Source organism: Akebia trifoliata, chromosome 8 (assembly GCF_017979445.1).
Source record: "Akebia trifoliata isolate Shusen 1 chromosome 8, ASM1797944v1, whole genome shotgun sequence".
Classification (NCBI taxonomy): Eukaryota; Viridiplantae; Streptophyta; class Magnoliopsida; order Ranunculales; family Lardizabalaceae; genus Akebia; species Akebia trifoliata.
The window spans coordinates 1,162,213-1,185,111 of NC_141382.1; the positions used below are offsets into that span (position 1 = coordinate 1,162,213).

The 22,899-nt window shown below is 34.0% G+C and overlaps 2 protein-coding genes and 1 pseudogene across 3 annotated transcripts; all 3 read right to left on the reverse strand.

The window, feature by feature from the left end:
• Positions 1-648: 648 nt before the first annotated feature.
• LOC147395308 (zinc finger protein ZAT5 pseudogene) lies at positions 649-1,812 on the reverse strand (annotated as a pseudogene).
• Positions 1,813-8,871: 7,059 nt separating this feature from the next.
• On the reverse strand, positions 8,872-14,010 carry LOC147395309 (superoxide dismutase [Cu-Zn], chloroplastic). Of its 2 annotated transcripts, XM_086451026.1 has the most exons (9): positions 13,608-14,010; positions 13,453-13,514; positions 13,319-13,358; positions 12,630-12,725; positions 12,509-12,540; positions 11,752-11,827; positions 11,463-11,516; positions 9,096-9,158; positions 8,872-8,947 (listed from the first exon to the last, which is right to left on the reverse strand). In XM_086451026.1, exons 1-8 carry the CDS (start codon positions 13,864-13,866, stop codon positions 9,133-9,135), a joined length of 645 nt encoding a protein of 214 aa, XP_086307152.1. In that variant the 5' UTR covers positions 13,867-14,010; the 3' UTR covers positions 8,872-8,947; positions 9,096-9,132. The 2 variants fall into 2 exon arrangements, with proteins under 2 accessions (XP_086307152.1, XP_086307151.1); XM_086451025.1 differs by having other exon boundaries at positions 8,872-9,158.
• Positions 14,011-15,654: 1,644 nt separating this feature from the next.
• On the reverse strand, positions 15,655-22,899 carry LOC147395310 (alpha carbonic anhydrase 7-like). The gene is made up of 7 exons (XM_086451216.1): positions 22,761-22,899; positions 21,564-21,781; positions 20,482-20,588; positions 19,113-19,227; positions 17,389-17,553; positions 17,244-17,297; positions 15,655-15,920 (listed from the first exon to the last, which is right to left on the reverse strand). The coding sequence occupies exons 1-7, from the start codon at positions 22,852-22,854 to the stop codon at positions 15,846-15,848; spliced, it is 828 nt and encodes a 275-aa protein (XP_086307342.1). The 5' UTR covers positions 22,855-22,899; the 3' UTR covers positions 15,655-15,845.

Genomic DNA, 22,899 nt, shown 5'->3' on the forward strand with positions numbered 1-22,899 from the left:
GTAGGGATGTGACCAGTATTTGATATTGAATCAATAATGCCATAATTTGTGAAAATAACAGATATGGGAGAAAAAAAAAATTACAAATTTCATTAAGGTCAGTAAAACAACATAGATCAGTACTATAGGTTTCATGGGTGGGTTTTCGTTGGGAATCTCTAGGAAAATTTCCCCTAATTCAACTGATTGTTTGATGACGTTTGAGACCATAATTTTCCGTCTATAAATAAAAAAGAAAATAGAAGGATACGCATGGGGACAGGTAGTTGCCCTACTCAGCTTAATTTCTATCCTTTTATATATTCTTTGTCATTTAATGAAACAAAGGGAGAAAGAGAGGCTGATAGAGCTTAGCTTTCTTGTACACGAAACCATGGATCCTAATCCACGAATTTTGGTGGTGGAAATTGGAAAACCCATGCCCTTTCTTTGCACACACACATCCCTTCTCAGTTCTCTCTCTCTCTCTCTCTCTCTCACACACACACACACACACACACACACCACACACACACTCACACATACATTTAAAAAGAACCCAAGAAAGAAAAGATGCTCCCATCACTCACGCACCCACTTTTTTTATGAATCAAACACCACCAAAACATGAACCACTTGCCCAAAAAATTCAACTAGATGATCAAAATATTGAAAAAGAATCAAAAGAATTGATAATTATAATGAATAATAACAACAATGAAGATAATAATTCACATTGATCTGATCTTGAGCTCAATTCGCTTTCCTTCTTAATAATGGCAATCTACCAAAGGAGAAGGGGAGAAGACTAGAGATTGTTGTTTCGAAGTGAAGCTGAATTTCGAGTCTCGATCATCATGATCCGTAGCCGGAAGATTGAGATCCAATGAAAGAACGATTCTTGGTTTCTTGGTCTCTTGAGACTCTTTCGTAATTGTGTGCACGATTGCGGGTGTGGTGGTGGTTGTGGCCGTGGTAGCTCTATGCCGTCTCATGTGACCCCCTAAGGCTTGGCCTGATGAGAATTCGGAGCCACATATAGAACACTCATGGATCTTAGACTTGTTATTAAGAGATGATAGGCTATTGTATTTCAATTGATGACTATCGTCCTCGAACAACATCAACGCCTTCTTCTCATCAACAATAACCTTAGGCTTCTTGTGACTCGCTCTATGCCCGCCTAATGCTTGGAATGATGGGAAACATCGGTTACACGTCTTACACTCATAAACATAAAATCCCGACTTGTTAGTAGTATTAGTTGATGTTCCCGAGATGAATTTTCGGTTACTAAACTTCTCCAACCCACCAATTTCTTCGATTTGCTTTGACCCGTGATGGTTGTTGTACCCTTGAGCCAATAAAATTAGACAATTGGCCAAATCCTCCTCTTCTTCAGTCGTATCGATGAATTCATCAGCCGAGGTAGTTGGATATCGAAATCTATGATAATCATCACCACTACTACCATTATCATCGACATCAACATCTCCCTCCCCACTTGATGAGGTTGTAATCATGGGAAGGGCAAACGGGGACGGTGACGATGGTCGTTGGCGCTTGGTACGCTTGCCCTTGACGACATGAAGATGGTCATTAGAACCCATGATGACCTCCTCTACTATCTCCATACTATGAACCCCAAAGAGAAGAGAGAGAGAGAGGGAGAAGTTGGGGGGAGAGTTGTATATGGTGAAGGTTAAGAGTTATATATATGTAGGGGGGAGTCAAAATCAAAGCCGCCCCATGGAAACAGTAACAATGAATTAGTCTCCCAAACTAATTCCTCTTTGCGTTTCCAACCTTGGATTGGAAGTTTTATATGGTGTTTAATAATGACAACATTTATAGGTGGAAAATTAAAGAAAAGAGAGAGAGAGAGAGAGAGTAACTGAAAATAGGCAAAAATTAGAGGTTGATAGACTTAACAGTTCGCCAAAATTGTTTTATTTGAAGTCCGTTTCACACTCTCTTTCTCACACTTTGCCAACTAAGTGACTTGAAGAGAGAGAGACGTTTGGCTTTGAAGCAAACCCATTGCTTTTCCTCAACGATTCTCTTTAAGAATATTGGAGTGCAAGCCTGGAAGCACGGAGTTCGCGGTGCTCCCCTTCTTTTGTTTTATTTTATTTTTTAAAAAATTAAAAATTATTATTATTAATGTTTTTATTTTTATTGAAACATACAGGAGGTACTCCTAATTTTTCAAACTCATGATATGTTTCTTGACCTCAGTCTAAGAAGACTAATAGAAAATGATCTAAAAGCCCTTTTGTAAGTTTTAAAAAAAAAAAAAACACTTTATTCTTTCCTCCAAAACCAATCATCTTGAACTTAAAGAAAGAAACTATCTCTTGTATGTTATAACATTTAAACTCCCTTAACAAAATAGGATTTTTAGAGAAATAAAAAACAATGGAATTTTACGTGAAAAACTCATGGGTTTTCTTCGTTGAAGATAATGGTTTGATCGAAATTAAAAATAAGAATAATCTTGAAGTGACCTCAGACTAGAACTTTTTATCACACTTCTTGACGTGAAAGTGTATGAGAACCATAGATTCTTTTCATTGAGATACAAGTGAAAAAGTATCCATGGTTCCTATGCACTTTCACGTCAAGAAGTTCAATATGAGATTCCAACTTGATGTCACTCTAGCACAACTCTAAAAATAATTTTCTCTTGAAATTATAAATGTTGGGACATATGAAGGCTTTAAGTTCATTTTCTATTAGCCCTTCCAAGTAGACTGAAGTTAAGGGTAATGCCATTAGTTTAAAAAACACGGGTATCTCAAATATTTACCAAACCGTGTTTAAAGCATATTTTTCTCTACAATTTATTTATAATCAGTTAATTAAATTAACTACTTCTATAATTAGTCTGTCTTAATTTGCTTCTACTTGAAAATAAATTTGATGCAAGCTCCTCGAGTAAAAACTTTAACGCAAAGCATGAATAGATGAACACATCAAAGGTGTGAATTTGTTCCTTAACATATAAATACGATCGATCTTGCTCAAATGTCTCGTGGATAATTTAATTGGATCCTGTACATCATGATATATTTATCATGTTAGACCCTAAAAAATAGTTTGATTAGTGATTTTTAACTTTTAGAATTAAGTACCCAAAAATGATCAAATCAACATTTAGGAATCAATCAAATAATATATCCAACCTATAGGACTTTAACAAATTTGCTTCAATAATCACATGGCCTATCACTCCATCCCTCCAATAACTAGTTCGGGTCTAAACAAACATTAAACTTGACTTCTACTTTCAACCCACCAAAAAGCTATCAAAATGATTATGTATTTTGTCAAAATTATCTTATAAGGCACATTTTTTAATATTTATGGAAATGGTTATGTTTTAGTTTCATATTTATTAATTTTTACCAAAAATAAGTATTTATCATACAATCTCATTTATGATTTTACATTTGAATGAATTTTAAAAACAGAAAAAGTGTATGGTAAATAAATACAAAATCGGATATATAATTCTTTTGATAAATATATATTTTAAGTAGGTGGTTGGACCAGTAATTTTGGCATAGTAGGGTGACCATTTTCTTAGAAAAGCTATACTACCTAAATAAACATAACGTATACATCTATGGGTCAATTAGTGGGGTACTAGCCATCTGATCAATCAGATCAAGTGCCGCTGAAGCTCACTGAATTTTTTATTTTATTTTCACACCATGATTTTAAATCTGGTATGAGACTGAGACGACTTGTCCGATACGTTTTGGTATCGTCCACCAAAGAGATAGATAGACAAGTTAAACGTATTGGATGAGATTTAAAATCATAATTCATTTTTCTCATTGTTAACAAGACGACTCAAACGTATCTGAAAACTTATTCGAGTCGAGACGTCAAAACGAGTTTTAAAACCATGATTCACACTGATTGTTAACATCATTGGCCCAAAGCGAAGCTGAATATATATAATCATCAAGATTAATTAAGCTCCCTCCATGTACAAATCATGATTAATACTTTGTAACCATGGATTGGAACATTTTCCAAACTTAGAATTAACCCATAGATCCCTTGACAGAAGGGCGTATAGTAAAAATTACCAATCAGACTCATATTTCGGATTATGTTAATCAAAACTCGTAAGTTTTCATTTTTCTTTGACAAATTAGATATTCATCAGTTAGTGGGCCCAAATCATTTAGAAAGATTGGAGGATAGTTGAATATTATGGACTACTCTTTAAGAGTCTTGGAGAGTTTGAAAAATAAAAATCTCTCAATTTACATGGTAAAACAAATCTATAAAGTGTCTCAGATATTTTGTTAGAGAGTTGTAGAATTTTTTTAAGAAATTCTTATAAATTATTTGATTGATGGCAAATGATTGAATCACATGCAATCCAGATCCAATTTGGTATTTAACCAGAGTCGTGGTGGAGTGACCTCAAGATTGGCCTCATTTCACGTTTTGCTAACATAAGGGCGCTCACAGAATCATAGATGCTTTTCTCATGTATGTCGATGAAAAGCATCTATGATTCTGTACACATCTCCACATCAACAAAATGTGAATTGAGGTCACTTCCCCGCCCCCACCACACCACACCACACAACGTGGCATAATGAAAATAATCGCCTAACGTGGCATGTTCTAGAATCTTAGACATTATGTCTTGGAATACACAACTGCACATCCCCATAAATCTGTGTAGTTGTGTATGTCAATGAAAGAAAATCTATGGTTCTGACACATGCCACATTAGAGAGTATTTTGAGTATGGCACGTGGGGGCGTGTTAGATCTAGATTATCATTATTCTTTTTTTGTTTTCTTACACATGCCACGTTAGAGAGTATTTTGAGTATGGCATGTGGGGGTGTGTTAGATCTAGATTATCATTATTCTTTTTTCGTTTAACCAACTTGATGTAATCGTTTTTCACATTATGTCCATGTAACACATTAGGAATCGTTGTAATTGGTGATTTCTAATCATTGAATATGAGCATTGTTTTTAATAAAATATTTAATTAATTATAAATCACTTTATAGACAATTGTTTAGATATGACAACCATGAGTCAAATATTTATGGTGCAAAAGGTAAAGTACACCACTTTCCCACTCCCTGTAGTACAGGATCCCCCACTCAAAAAATAGTAAGTGTGGATGTATATAGAGATTGGTTGATTAAGGAGGGAAGATTCTTAGCGTAACGAATTATTTGGGTTGGTTGTGTGCATCACGTAACGCTACACCGGCTGTGCATTAGGTGCTGGTGGGGGCAAGTAAAGTATCCTTTGGTTGGTAGAGGGAAGAAGTTGAGTTCTCCCTCTACTCATCTCTTCTTACTCTTTCTCCACCTCCTCTTATCTTCTTCTTTCAACAATAATATAATATCTCTCTTCATATAATATAATCTTTAAGACTTTATATTAGAGCCCAACTATCCTTACTAAGATAGTGAGAAAAAAAAAAAAAAAAGACTTTACTAAGTCTCATCCACCGTCAAAATGACATTGAGATATGTAAAACATATCATCGAGATTTTTTAACAAATCTCGAGGTCTTGTTTTGCACGCTTCCAAGTTTTTATTTATTTTTTTTATTTTTTACGGTGGAATAAGGCCTTTTTCCTCACTATCTTAGTAAGGAAAGGGTTTCTCTTTAGAGTCATGTTGGAGTGACCTCAAGATTGGACCTCATATCGCACATCTTAACATGAAAGTGGATAGGAATTATAGATGCTTTTTCATTTGTATCTCGAGGAAAAGTATCTATGGTTCCCACACACTTTCACGTCAGGTGTGTGATGTGAGGTCCAATCTTTAGGTCACTTCAGCATTATTCTTCTCTTTATGTTACATTATATGATTTTGATTTTAGTGTGGAAAGAAAGAGATTGAGAGCAACTAAGGTTGTCAAAGGATAAGGATAAGAACGGATCCGAAACCGATCCAATCAAAATTGGATTGGATTTTTATCAGATCTCAATGTTAAGATTCACATATGATGAATAAGATTAAATCCAATTTGATATACAAAATATAAATAAACTTCATATATTTGTATCAAATATACAATAGAACTTATTACTTAATTTCTGACATTTTGTTGGATCGGGAGGATCCATAATCAATATGATAGATTATCAAATTGGATCTTTATCAAAACCCAAATCCTTGATTCAGATATGAAGATATTGAATTGAAAAAGATCCAATTTCAAGCATGACCTAATCCATTAACAATCCTAGAAGCAAATAAGCAATCCAAAGGTGAAGCCCACACCTCAGATTAGAATATTATAGAGAATAGAAAAGATTAGAGAGGTTTTTGCTTAGATTCATCACAGAGCAGGGACTCTACTGCTACAGAGTCATGCTGTTCGGCTTGAAGAATACTGGCACCACATATCAGAGCTTGATGGTTGGCCTACTCAAGGATTTACTCGGAAGAGTGTGAAAGTATACACATATTAACAATATATTTTTATTTGTTCATGATATTTTAGAAGAGACATTCTACTGCCACACCAACTTTTACTAAAGAGCTAAGAGGAATTTAGCACACATCTTAGGGTGGTCTTAGTAAAAATTGGTGTGTCAATAGAATCTCTCTTTTGGAAATAGATTGATCATTATTTCTACTATATCTCTATTAATTCTAAGGTCAAGAGTTTGAATAGGTCAATCTATCGTCAAATAATGTTACCAATGGAAGAGATTTTTGACATTTAAATTAGACCTCTTTTGTTTATCAACGGTCTTAGAAACACAATCTAAGTAGAATTCTTGATTAGTTCACACTCAAAATTTTGTTTTGTAGGATTCATGATTTAGATTAGGTTTAAAAATGTTTCAAGTAATGATAAAGAACTATATTTTTAAAAAAAATTTAGAATTTGATCCATATAGATATAGATAGATGGCCACTTAAACAAGTAGGTCAACCATTTATGATCCGATCCTGATAAGTTATTGTCTAATTGAAACAGGTCATCATCCCATATTTGATATTTCCCATCAAGTTGAAAACTAATCAGGCTTGGATTGGGTCCATCCAGATAAGTAGGCCAGCCATCCAATGAGAACCCGATCCATTAACATGCCTTGAGATTGGGACTTACCACTCAAGTGGGTAATAACAAGGCCTAGATGGTGAATTGGGTCAAGATCAGTAGGTCATCTAAAAAAGGGAGAAAGTGTAGTTGTTAATGGCTTGTGAGCACTAAGAGCAAGAGCTATAGAGAGACACATTCCATGATGGAATGTGACTCAGAGTAATACTAACAAGCCTAGAAAAAAAGAACAAAAAACCATAAAATGTTTTTGTTTATGGTTTAGGTTTTTCATTCACATAGTTGAAGAATACTAGTGGTAGGTATGGTTATAGTAGTAAGTGGTGGTAGTGATGTTGTTTTTAGTAGCACTTTGGGAAGTTGTAACAACTAAAGCATGTATGATGGGAAAGACAAAGTGGTTTTTAACGACAATGACCATATGCCAACTCTGTCTAAACCACTCTTTTAGATCTCTTACTTGCTACCCCCCTCCCCCTCACACACGTCTCGTGAAGACATATATATCCGTTGGTTTTAAATCTCGTCTGAGTTTGTCTTGGTCTCATTCAACAATGATCCGAGTTCGTCTTGGTCTCGTTCAACAACGATCCGAGTTCGTCTTGGTCGCGTTCAACAATGATGCCGATATACACCGTCTCAACATTCACATCATCTCACGAGATATTTTAAAAATCTCTGCCAAGTCAATTGATTTTGTAGATTTTAATTAAAATAATTTTAAAAAATTAGAATTTAAATATTTATTATATAACTAAAACATCATTTTATGACTAAATATTTTTTAATCTATATTATTTAATTAAAAAATTATATTTATTTTAATTTAAATACATGTAAATCAATTATTATAAACTGAGTTACATGGATTGTCTCATCCGAGACGAGATGTCAAACCGAGTTTTGAAACCATGCGTATATCAAACTTATCAATGCCAGGACCGCGGGGTTGGGCCGGGGGGGGGGGGGGGGGGGGGGGGGGGATGATGTCGGCCCACGGGAAAACTATGATGCGACCATGAATCGAACCGGCTCGAAACATTCAGCTGTCGACGGACAAACTTTGCCGGAACGTCGACCGCAAACGAAGGATAGCCAGGCCCCGGTTCCCAGGGTGAGGGTATTCCCTATTATGAGCCTACTCAGATCAGAACTAAACTAGTTGATTATCTTTCGCCTATCGGCCAGTATCCAGTTTGTGCCTGGATCCAATTATTGTTGGGTTAGATTTGGACCAAATGCTCTAGATCCAAATAAAGATCCGATCCAATAGAGTATGGGATGGAATCCGAACGTGATCCAATTCAACACAGAAAATTGGCAGGCCATGGATTTGACCACGTGGGCTGTTGTACAAATTTGACACAACTAAATAAATAAATTAAGAGAAAAAAAAAAAACATGACATCACGTTTAAGCTAGAGAAGAAAAGTTCTTAATGAGTCTAACCAGTCAATATAACACACATACACGACAATTGGCGGAATAAATGGTCAAATATGTCCACCCATCACTAAACATATATATTATGGCAACATCATGTTTAAGCTAGAAAAGAAAAATTCTTAATGAGTCTAACCAGTCAACATAACACACATACATAACAATTAGAGGAATAAATGGTCAAAGCATGTCCACCCATCACTGAACATATTCATTATGGCAACATATTTCATTTGGTCATGGAGCCAAGGCAGGGTGATCAACCAAACAACTAGTTGGAGTCATCTTCAACCAAAGGCTTTCTTCAATCGAAAATCATTTTTTGATTTTATGGAATTTACGCTCATGACTTCAAATTATGTGTCATTTAGAAGTCTCGAGAATTTGATATTACTGGATAAGGGAAGGATCAACCCATATACTAATCTCAGATTTATTGGGAAAGTACCTACAACCACAATCAATTTCCATTCAATTCCAGGTTACCGACAAAACAATTTCTTTCTCAACTACTTGGATTTAAATATCCTATTTGAATTCAAAACAAATATCTATCTCACTTAAGAAAAATTGCAAAAGCAAGAACGAGTAGTCACCCTCAGCACATATCAGACTGCTTTGAGAGCCAAGAGCTTAAACTGGAGTCAAGCCTACCACACCTGCATATCCACCCTCTTGATGTGAACTTAAGAAAAATTAAAAAAAGAACACTAAAGAGAATAGAAAGGGTAACTTGATAACCAAATCAACGATTCTATAATTGCACAGACAAACTGAAAATCATCCCCAAACTCGGAAAAAAATGAAACCCGAGTACCCATAATTGTCAAATCCGAACTTGGTTACTATGCTACAGAGGTGTTTTTCGGCAGTTAGTCAGTAGCGAGTCAGTTTGGTTTATTTCACAAAATGTTCAGAAATTTTTTGGAGATAATAAAAATGTTTTTTACCAATAAAATAATTGCATGGACGAGGGCCAAGGACTTGAGATTCTCTGTCAGTTCGGTTTTTAAGTGGCTCAATATTTATGCCGAGCGATCTTTCTTGAGATCCATCATTTGATTCAATTCCATCCCATCTAAAATCTCATTTTTTTTGTTTGGTTGGATTCCCTAGGGAATATTCTTACGATGGACAATTTGATTGCTTGGGAGTGGATCACGCCTAATTGTTGTCCCCTATGCTTGGAAGATGGAGAGTCTGTCAACTATATTTTAATTCATTGCTCATTCTCTCATTAAATTTGGTCATTATTCCTTGGTCTTTTCCGCATTCAATGGGTCTTCCCTCGTAAGTTCTCCTTGTTGTTAGAAGGGTGGGCCAATAATGCTTTCTTTTCTAGAAAAAGATTCTTGTGGGCTATTCTTCCCTCGGCTATTGCTTAGGAGGTACAGAATGAGAGAAATAATAGAGTGTTCAATAGTAAGATGAGAATCTCTCACGGCATTTTCTTGGAGATCTTGGGTTTGTTATATCTTTGGGCAAAGCAGAACATTGAGTTCATGGGGATTACTTTTGATGACTTCGTTTTTAGATGGAACTCTTTATGTAGTCTTTGACGCTTTAGTTTTTCTTTACTTTGTTGCTCTTTTAGAGACTTCCTCGGCCTCTTTGTACTTTGCTTTCTCTCTCTCAATATATTACACTAATAAAAAATAATAATAAAAATGGAGCTAGGATTTTGAGAGATGGGGAGAGGTGGAGATTAGGGCCGATTAAGTCAATTGGATGGTTACCAGATCAATTGATTACAACATGAATATTGCTGTCTTTCATTGGGATGGTAGAGGTTTTGCTTGCTAGCATTTCTCAAGAATTAAGAGTAACTAAAAGAATAGGATGAAGTTTAACAAAGAGACAACATGAAGTGAGACCAAAAGCAAATCAATGTGCACTTCCAACATACTTAAAGGATGTGGACTTGAGAAATGGTTATGAGATCTTTAACAAAGTGTTTGGTACTCAACTTTATGTGCAACATAAGGGGAAGAAGCATGCCAGGTTTTTTTGTTTTTTAATGTTATTTGAAAGTTCGAAGCAAAGCATCCCTAGAAACGGATCAGATAATGTCCCATGGTAATTTTTTCTATATCATTCTATGATGTTCTAGCGTTTAGTGGGACCTGTGAAGGCTCTCCTAGAGTAAACAATTGTGGTGTATTTTCTAACCCCCCCCCCCCCCCCCCCCCCCAGTTGTATCTTTTATATCCACGGCTTATATGGACAAAAGTTTGGAGACATATTTGTGGTTAAAAAATATATGCTTGATTTTTAAGGAGGACCAAAAAAATGTGAATAAGCTCAATAAGCCATCTTTAAATATCCAAAGGAATGGTTCCTTTGGGATGCTTTGTGGTTGTTCATCTCGATCTCCGATACTCTTGAAAATCTCTTTGAAGAAATGAAATACTTTATTCTCCCAAAAAAAGAAAAATAGATGTGAATTCCTTTCTTTGATCTCTTTTATATGGATTGGGCATTATCTCCCTAATTTCCCTAGTCATGTCTAACACAACTTCCTAATAACTTGGGCCAGCACATGGACTCAAATACTTCTAGCTGGCTACAGCCACTTCAGAGTTACCTACTGAGCAGTTAAAACACCAACACAATCATCTATGACACAATCATATACATGATTACAAGGAAACACAGATAAACATTAGCTCCCTAAGCAGTATGATGTCTGCCCAAGAAACCTTACTTTATCAATCATCCAATTTGATATGTAGATTCATGTGTTTCCCTTGGTGAATTCCCAGTCCACACTAGAACTTCTCAAATTGCTTTGGCATTTTTAGCAGTTAACAAGGTGAAGATGGGTTCAAGGGGTTTGAACCTAGGACATTTAGATTTTGCAATACATTTGTTCAACTCTAGCTGCCAGTCATTAGATTCAGCAATATAAAATTCTAAAATTGAAATTCCGAGAATAAAAGATGAGCTTAATAAGTATTGTGTACCACATGCCAGTCTGCCACCTGCATTGCCTGTGGTAAGGCTAAGTTCATGCCCCCCTACAGGTGCAAAATAAAGATAGAGTTAAATGATAATTGATAAAGGAGAAAAAAAACCATGAGACAACATTAAGGAGAAATATGTTCAAAGAGCAAATAAAGTTTTGGACAAAATTAGTGACATTTGCATCTGAACTAAGATCAAAATGCATTGTGTCTTTTCTTTTTCTTTATTTATAATTATAATTGGTAAATGCAGTGTATCTTAGCTGAAGCTAATTAATATAAAGCTTACCCTTTCCAAGGTCATCCACAAGCTCATGAACCACAAGGGCTCTTCCAATTACTGCATTAGTTCCACTCAATGGTATCTGCAAATTCCAAGAAGAAAAATGAAGTTATGTCTTTAAAATCCTATAGAGGTAAAAACAAAAAAATGTTGAACTCCAGACACATAAAAAGTCGTTGCAGACAATGTGGATCTACTAGGTTCGATAGGTACACAAACAAGAGAATGTGGAAGAAGCAACAACAACAACAAAGCCTTGTACCAAAAATTTAGGGTAGGCTAAACAAATCTTGTTTCTCCAATCCACTCCATCAAAAGCCAAGTCTAGAATGTGGAAAGAATTATTACGCAAAAAGGCGTAAGAGCTATACATGGTTCATCACTAAGGGTTATGTCGGAGTGCAGGGATAATCAATAGCTTAGGCTATATGTAAATTGACCGAAGTACAAAAACCACACTTCAAACAGGCTTACATAAATCCCAAACCCCATATTTACAACCCCCACACCCCTACCCACCCGCACACGGAAATGCACACACCAATGAAATCTCATTCAACCTCTCAATCAACAATTATTTGTGGAACCATCAAGCCCCCAAGATTTTATAGGGGCTACAAGGATATATGGCATAGACACGGAGACAATCAATCGATATAAATAACATAAGTAGCATTATGCAATAAAATCATGATACAATAACAATCTCACTAAATGACCCAACTAATTGTCAAAAAATCCAAATTCGAGTTTGACACAGTACCTGATTATCTACTATTGTTGCCTCGGCCACTCCTATATCACCACAAAGTATGAATAAATTCAGAAAACTCACAACAGAAAATAATATGGATGACTCCAATACAAAATCAAAGGAACATTACCATCAGCATTAGCAACTATGTTTCCCAGGTCACCCGCATGACGGATTTCATCCTCAGGAGCACCATGTGTCTTCCCATTAGGATTGAAGTGTGCCCCTAATATCAATACAACCTACATTACTACATTTCAACTCTGAAAGCATTTCTAAATTGATAATGATCCAAAGAAAACTCTGAACGGCTAAAAAAATCAGAAAAAAGAAAAAAAAGAAAGAATTGTGCCCTTAATATCAATGCAACCTACATTACTACATTCCAACCATAAAAGCACATAATAATCCGTAAATGAACTGTGGACACTTAAAAAATCACCAAGTGTGCCCCAATTTTCAAGACAATCTTCATTACTACATTCCAACCTTACAAGCATTTCAAAATCGATAATAATCCAAAGAGAACTGTGAACAGCTCAAAAATCGGGAAAAAAATAAAATAACAAAGTTTAGCCCCTAATTTCAATACAAACTACATTCCAACCTAAAAGTATTTCTAGATCAATAATAATCCGAAGAGAACTCTGAAGGGTTCAAAAAATTGGAAAAATAAAAAATCCAAAGTGGGCCCCTAGTTTTGATACAACCTACATTGCTACATTTCAACCTTAAAAGAATTCTAAATAGATAATAATCGAAGAGAACTATAAATAACTCAAAAATTTGGAAAAAAAAAAATTTGGAAGAGAAACCAACCCGTTGAGATACACCCATTGGTAGTGTCACCATATTCGTGCTGAAAAAAAAAAAAAAATTAAATGAAACAATTAGAGAGTAATTTTTCTAGGGTTTTTGTTCACAGAATTAAAATTGACAAACTGAACTCTTACAAGATGGAATCCATGAGGTCCAGGAACAAGTCCAGTGATTCGAACATTCACAGTTGTAGGACCTGCAATTAGTATTAAAAAATAAAAGTTAATAAAGCTGTAATAGAAGAAACCCTAGATAGAATAGAAGACGAGAAGGGGACTGGAACACAAACCATTGTCTTCTTGGGATAAGGTGACAACACCTTCGACCTTTGAATTTCCCTTGAGGACTGCAACGGCTTTCTTCGTTGCGGCGAAGATGGTGAGAGACTTGGAAGAAGAGGAGAGTTTTAAGGGTTGAGTAGGGAATTTGATTGAGAATCCGAAGAAGGAAGAATGGAGGGAGTGAGAATTAGGGTTAGAGAAGGAAGAAGAGAGGAGGGTTTGAGAAGGGGAGGCTGAGAGGATAGTGTGGGCGGCCATGGCTGCCATTGTTGCTTGAATTGGGATTGAGGGTGAGAGAAGGAGTAGAGGAGATAAGGTAGTGTTGCTCGTAGAGACGACAGAGTGATTCAGTTGAGAAATTTGATTACACGTGTCAACTGACGTGGAAGATCAGGCCGCAAATGCAACGCAAACAGTCACGATGGTTAGGCCTAATTTGGTTGGCATTTTATTATGGAGACGTGATAATATGATTCGCCAGGTGGCATATTAAATCGACTTCCTATCGTGACAATTTCAGAAATCCTAGATCTCTGCATCTTGGGATACACGATTGCAGTTCGCATATAAAAAAAAGTGTTTTCGGGAGACATACAAATTTATAATTTTTGAATTTGTTTACATCAAGGAGTCAATTTAGTATGTTATCTGACTAGTCATATTTATCAGGACTCTTTGTTATGAGTTGTGATAATCTGACTACCCCACGTGACACACTCAATCGAGATGTGTATATCTTTGGATACATTTTTTTTTTTTCATGTGGGGTAGTCAGATTATGGTGATTCTTTTATTATAGAGAGTCATTTAACCTGTTAAAGGGATTTGCACTCCAATTGTATTGGTCAAAATGACTCTCTATAAATTTAATTATATTAACATGTTACACAACTACCATCTTTTCTACCGTCAATAGATAAAGAAAGAGAATCCCACTCTTTTATATTGCTTCTTCCATTTTCTCTCTTTCCAAAATGTTTCAAAGTAAAGGATCCCAATGCAAAAGTGTTGGAGGGATCTGGGTCTATAAAATGACAATTGAGAGAGGATTAAAGCTCGATCCCAACTACATTGACGTTGCTTTTAAGGGGGCATTGGCTTCAGTCTAGTTTCGATCCACAATATAGGTTTGATTTTGTTTCGAGTTTCATTTTTCTTTTTCTTTTTCTTTTTTCATCCCCCCTAACACCACTAATATTTTGTTTGTTAAAAATTCAGATTTTGTATAAGAATTTATTCTGAATGGAAATTATCAAAATTATGTTGATTCTAATTTATGAGAGTTGCTATTGGCACCCCAACTTTTATGTATTAAACCTCAACTAAAAATAAAGAAAATAACTGAATAGTTGGAAATGAGTAAAAGTTGGGGATGCCAATAAAAGCTCTCTCATTTTTTGCTAGATTTCTATCTTTTTTTGGATTTTATATGAACAACCTAATCGTAATTGCAAACAACTATTTGAAGGTGGATTATAATGTTGAGATTGTAATTTGAGCCAAACCTTTGTAATGTTTGAAGAATGTGTTTTAATCTTTAATTAGAGTGTGAAAAATAATTTAAAAAATTGCGGTGTAATAAGTAAAAATTGGAGTCTCTTTTATAAATATTAATACAAAAAATTTAAAGGTATTTTAGTGATAACTCTTCAAAATTAATTGAAATATTAGTTGCTGATGAATTATCTAAGAAATTTTGATTTCATTCCACTTTACAAACTTGACCTACTATACGAAAAATGGATTCTAAGATCAAAATTACATAAATTCTAGATGTTGGCTTTGATCTTGATTTATTTTTTTTAAATAAAGAAATCCCAACTTAAAGGATAATCTCCATTATCTTGGAAGATTATGATCACAATCATCTAAGATCAAAGAAACCATGCATTATGGGTGCAATCACCCAAAAGAAAGGGGGAAACTTCTCAAAATGTGGGACACTTAAATATCTTTAGTCAGCTCGACATCGAGCTCGAGATGCATGGCCTGAACCATACTCAATGCGCTCAATCTCAAACCCAAGCCTGACTCGACCCATTGTATCATTCCACATTAAATAGGATTCAAATTTAATTATGAATTTGTCATCCCATATTATCAATGTTGATCATAGAATTCCATTATATAACCTAAACAATCCAATATCAATGAAGGGAAATAATGTCAAGTAGAAGAAATATATAATGCTACATTTATCAATGCCAATAGTTCTCCAATTGCTTTTAATTCTTTAGATCGTCACGCTAATCCATTGGACCGTAGAAGTGAATCTCACGATTGTTAAGTGGTTGCAATGGCCTGGCATTCCTCTCTGCATACTGCAAGAAAGTGATCACTCAAATAAATAGTTTTTCAAAAATAATGCGAACTCATGTGGATTCAAAACCCTCAATTCCTTCTTGAATCTACAACCATCTTCCAATGAAATTAGTGTGCATTTGATACGTACATATAGATTAGTTGGTTGATATGTTGCAAGGCAACTAAGTTTGATGTTGTGGGTTCAAGTTCAGTTTATTTGATAAAAAAGAGTTGAGTAAGTTACTAGAATATTAGATATGATGCATTTTAATAAAGTGTTTATTGATACACAATATCATCTTCTCATGAAGACCAGGATTAGTATTTGTTAAGAATTTGATTGGTTATGAGTTAAGTTTAGTTCTAATAATAATTTACTTCCACTATTATTTCTTTAATATTATAATGAGAGAGGATAAGAGTAGTTGACTCAAATCCAAATCTTTTAAATTACTGAAATTTCTAGTGAATAATCTATCAATTACAAGTAGGTGACATGTACCATAGCACATGAATTATATATATATATATATGGGGCGGTTCAAGGGCCATATGAGAAAACATATGAAAAAACTTTCGTTTTTCAAAATAAGACTTAGTGGTTTTGGATTGAGCTGATTTTTTGCAAGGATGGTCACTATGATGAAAAGATCATCCTCACAAAAAATTAGCTCAATCAGAAATTTCTAAATCCATCAAAAGTGATTTACAAATTAGTGATAAAAATTGGTAAAAAATCGACGGTCCACATTCTAAATCACTTTTAATGGGGTTAGAAGTTTCAGATTGGGCTGATTTTTTTTTTTTTTGGATGATCTTCCCATCATAGAGATCATCCTCACAAAAAATCAGCTTAATCCAAAATTTCTAACCCATATTTTAAAATTTTATTAAAAACGAAAGTTTTTACATATGTTTTCTCATATAACCCTTGAACCTGACCCATATATATATATAAAAGACCAACACTCTTTCTTTTTTTAATAATATTTTATCTTTTAATGAAAAAGATAAGGATATTTTAATCTTTTATCCAATAAATACATTTATATAAGTCTCGTTCAGCAATTAACCTTAAGGAACCAATGTGAATATCAAGATTTGTCTTGTATGGGTTACAAGTTTTGGATTGAACTGATTTTTTTTTTTTTTTCTTTTTATTTTGTTGTTGTTATGAGGATGATCTCTACGGTGAATAGATCATCCTCACAAAAAATCAGCTCATTCTAGAACTTCTAAACTCCTACAGAAGTGATTTACAAGTTAAAGATTTGTGGATCATTTAATTCATCTAATAATCATATTTTCTCTAACAGATGCATTTTATGTTCGTAACTTACATCGTGAACAGCTGTTCTCATTAACTTCACTTGATCCCTTGAAACAGTTCTCACCTGAACAAATCAGATTTATATTAAAATGTTGTCTGTGAGTGTGAGTGTGAGTGTGTGTGTGTGTGTGAGTGTGAGAGAGAGAGAGAGATACCTTTTTGTTGATGATCCAAATAATACCTTCAGTACAAGGAGGAACAGTGAGGGAGCCCATGTATCTATAATACTTGTTACCGTCCATCCTTATATGTTTTGGATCAACCACACCTATATTTACCTCTTCATGGCTATCAGCAATGGACCTCATTTTCTCTTCCACCTATGATAAGGATCAAGAAACCAATGAGAGAGGGAGAAGCAAAGATAAGAGTAAATCTAGGTCATTTCGTACCAAATTAATTAAAAGTTGGCTTGATTTGGGTAACAGACTGTCAATTGGCCCAACCCATCATGAACTAGGTTTGGATAGTGTTATTTAGGGGTACAACTTGGTCTGGTTTAAACTTAGAATCAAACCAAACCAATAGCTTTAGGGTGGTTTGGTTCGCTTCGGTTACGAAAACAAAGAACTAATCAATTTGGTTCGATTCTCGGATCAAGCATGGATAGAACCGAACCCTTATGCAATATATATATATATATATATATATATATAATTATTATTATGAATTATTTTAAGAGTTAGAAAGTAGATTAATGATCTTTTATTGATAAACTAATGATTTTTTATGGATAGATTAGTGATTTATTCTATGAAAATTTATGCTTATTATATATTTATTATTTTATTAAAAATGTTATCTACAATTTATAGAATATTGGCAACCCATAGAATTGAACCGACTTTAGTTCAGTGTGGGTTGGTTCAGTTTGAATGGAATTTAACTTGGTTCTGGTTCTTATTAAGTGAAATTGACTTATGTCTGTTTAGTTCCAATTTGACCTCAAACTTATCCAAGTTACACCCCTAGTGTTATTATGCTACATTTAGTGATCAGGCTGTGTTGGGTAACGCCCAATTCATGTTTAGGAATTGAGCTTGGGAGATAAACTCGGGCAAACTAGTTGGGGTTGGCAATGAGTTGGATAATATCCTTTTACCTAACTAATCCGACCCAAGTTATTCGGTCACAAGCAAATTCTTTTTTATCTAATTAAGAACTCGAGTAAATTACCCGTAATTATTTTATCCAAAATTTGTTTGTAGTCGGAGGAGGGTATGACTCAAATATCCGTTGATCTGAGTTTACAATATCAATTTCACAATGAGGTATATATATAATCCAAAATTAGAGTTCATGCATCCTTCTCACAATGAGGTAAATATTATCAAAGTCATATATATGTTTGAAATTTGGGTTTGAGTTGGATACGGATATTTTTTTAAATAGTTGGATAAATTATTAGATATGGATGCCCTTAACAAAATTAGATATATGATTGGATATGGATAGTTGGATATAAAATCATATACGAATATAGATATATACTTCACCCGCCCGTTGCCAACCCTAAATCAAAATAGATACATTCTATTATTATTTTATCTATAATTTAGAATTGTTATATTTTCAATATAAATTTTTATGATTTTCTTTGAAGAAAATCATAGAAGAAGACTAACATATAGACATATTTATATTCTAGTTTTTATTCTTATTTGGTGTGTCATATTATATTTTATTTTATAATTGATAATTGAAAAAAAAAATGGTGTGTGAATAAATGTTCTCCAAAAATTATAACCAATTTTATCAAGCCAACATTTGGCTTGGACTCATCAAAACTTGGCTAGGGTTTTGCTAATTCAAGCACGATTATCATTTAGACTGAATTAAGGCACAATCCGACTTGTATTATTCATGTTGGATATTTTACCTCAGAGAGAAAGGAATCAGGTCGTCCAATCTCATACATAATCCCAACCACAACTATACGATTGGCCACGCTAAGATCTGAACTAAGGTGAACCTTGTGCAGCTCTAGATCATACCTATTAAGAAGTTTATATCAAAGTTAGCCTCAATGTGAAATGATGGAAAAATAATCTCAATAATATAGTTTTCAATGTATTGGGTTGGAGTAAGTTGGTACTAAATTGGTATTAATCTGATAAGAACTTTGGACCTAATGGGGTATATTATTTTAAGTTTTAGAACCATTTTTTAAAGAGGAATGCTAACGTCCAAGATCTCATGGGGACCTTAGCATTGTCCAACACTTTTTTTTCTAACAATACCCCACCTCGTTTTGTCTTTTGATGAACAAGAGAAAGACATGTTAGTCTTTTACACAATAATATATTTGTTATGTTGTCATTAATTGTCAAAGTATTTATTACAAAAAATAAAAGATAGTTAATTCAAAATACTTAAATGCTCATAACATTATTATGTAAAGAGTGTTGATTATATGAAGGACTTTTGGTGGATGGACTTGTCATACGCTGACGAGAAAGCACATAACTTAATAAAATAAAATAAAAAAGAGAGTTTCTCTCCTGCCCATAGTGAAAAAAAAAAAAGAAACTTCCAGATCAGATCACCTTGTGACATTCAAAATCATGATCTGATGAAATGGGGTTGTAGAGGATAAAATTATATGAACTTTAAAATAAATAAAAATAATAATTATTTTTCAAATGTGGGTGTTCAGTAGCCATCCAATTTATACATCATGGATCAAGCTCGAAAAATATATATACTTTTTATTATTATTATTATTTTTTTTAATACGAATATTTTCATGAAATCTAGATGTTTATGTTGTTGGATTGTTGATGTGATAATCAATGTGGGCCCAACGATCAATTTTAAGATTTGAAATCTAAAAAATAAATATGTGGCCAGAGAAAGAGCAAGAGAGAGAAATTTTCTCTTTTTATTTTTTATTTAAGTTATGTACTTCCACGTCAACATGCATCAAATCCGTCCACCAAAGGTCTGTTATATTATCAATACTCTTATGTAAAAAAAGCATTTATTATGTAAAAGATACATACACTAGTCTTTTTTCACAAATAAAGAGAGACATTGTTAAAATAATAAAAAAAAAAAAAGTGTTGGACAATACTAGTGCCCTATGAAGTATTGGACGTTAACATTTTCCTTCTTTAAATGAATTCTAATTTATTATCTGGACCTGAAGTTTTTGGATCCAAACAAATTGAATAGTCCGACCCATTGACAGCCCTACAAGGGAATTAATTAACAAAGAACAGCTACAAAGCTCAAGAGAAGAAAAGCACCTCTTGCTGTTGATGGTGTGCTCAGAAGGTGAATGCCAGTGGCACTGTGTGAGTACATAATCCGTACCATTCACCTGAATTGACCCGGCACCACCAGCCCATTGAATCTGCCCCCACAAAATAAATAAAATCTGTTTAGGTGCGAGGGTGTTTGGTGGCCGACACGTGCAACCACTTCACCCAACATGACTTTTAAGCATTTCAAATTAACCTAACTATAAACATAAAGAAAATAATTAAAGAGAGCTTCTATTGGAACCCAACTTTTACTTATTACATTTTAATAAAGATAATAATAATAATAAAAAACAAGAATCTTTATTTCGTGCCTTGAATATGATGAAATTCCGAATTTGGTATCCTGTTCATTTTAATCCCTAAAAAATGCATTCGTCATTTTTACAATCTACGAATTCATGAGTTCGTCACTTTTAATATCTACGAATTCGTAGATATACCAACGAATTCATTGATTATAAAAGTGACGAAGAATTAAAATGAACAATGTATCAAAACTGGAAATTGGACATGATTTATGCACATTTTGAAAAATATATCATAAAAAAAATAAGTCAATGTTGCAAAAAATTAAAAGTTGGGGTGTTAATAGAAACACTCTATATCTCTTTTAGATTTCTATTTGTTAAATTTAGGATTTTAGATGGACCTAATCCTAATTGTAAGCAACTGTTGAAATTATTTTTTATGTGATATTTTATTTTCTTTCCTTTATATAATTCATTTATCTTCAACTTGTTGAATCTTCAAGGTGATTTTTTTATTATTTGACGGTGTATTTAAATATTGATTTATTAATCTCATCATGTATAAAATAAGTGGCGAGCTTATCACCAAAACCTAAGTCCGAACACAAAACCAAAGAAATATAAATATAAACATAAAGTTGGTAAGTTATAATAATGAAATCTTATTAATACATATTCAATATTAATTTTTAATGAAAACAAATAGAACACATAAGACAATGTACATACATTTTAAATATATATATCTTGCCGATCCAAGGTCTTACCACCATCGGTTCGGTTTTTAAAATATTGATTTAGGGATCAATTGCTTACCATTATATCATGGCCCCTATTCTTGAGTGTTGCATTGGAGGATTTGTAGCCCTTCTTTAATTTCCCCAATTTAGACACCACTTGCACTCTTTTGCTCAATAAATCAATTGGAGACTGCATATTTCCATCCTTACAAGCTGCCCATTCTTTACGAAGATCTCCCCATTTATGAGGTCCCTTACCACTCTCCATCAGGTAATCAAACTCTCTCTCATTCTCTGCACCATTCAATATCCAAAAACTGCAAATTAGTTCATGTAGCCCATCTGCCCATATAATCAAAATTATTTCCAGATAAATATATATACATACATTTTAAGAAAAAAAAAACCTTGTGTCCAATGTAGGACTGATAATATTGGAAGATATTTTCGTAGGGACGATCGGATTAGGCTGATCAAGGAACCAATCCGATATGAATTGGATTTGACCTGGATCTGATTCAATCAAAATCGGATCGGGTTTCTTTTGGATTTGAATATTATGATCTATATTTGGCTCTGATATGAATCAGATCAAATAGAATTTTATAAACAAATATAAATAAACTTCTTATATGTAAACAAAATATACAATAAAATTTACATATTTTATCGAATCAATATCATATCGGATCGGGACATGGTTAATCCAAAATTGATATGATAGGTCATCTAATTGATTCAATTATTAGAAAGAGTCATGATAATCTGACACTCTTTTTTGTACACTCCCTTAATAGAACCATAGATCCTTTGTTTTGGGATACACAAGTAAACAGATTTATGATTCTATAAACCGTCAAGTCAGGGAGTGTACAAAGAGCGTATTAAAAAGGGAATCAGATTATCATTAATTTTCAATAAATCCCAAAGGGTTGGCCTAGTTGCAAGTCGAGCCTTGATAACCTCCTCCGAAAGGATAGGTCAAGTGTTTGAAACCCCACGAAGGTATGAAATCTTTGGGGCCACCCGCCAGTGTCCTATTGCATGTAGGGCTTTCCAAGGAGGTAGTGCATGTGACCGTGGGGATAAAAAAAAAATTGATTGGATTTCCAATACAATCATAGTAAGATTGAGATGAGAAGAAAAACAAAGATTTCTAAGCTTACTACAAGTTTCATGGGGTTACATGAAATTGTATTTTTCTAAGAATTTCTTCTCATCTCAGCCATTCATCTGACTCATAATTGTACTATAGATTGGAATTTCTCATTACCAACTTCTTGAGATGTAGTTCCTCTTGAATGCAAGAAGAGAAGAAGTAAAAGGAGAAAACCAAAATTGAAGATGGGGTTGGTCAGACTCCTCATGTTTAACACCCAAGAGCATGCAAGGAACCAACAAGTGAGTTAGAC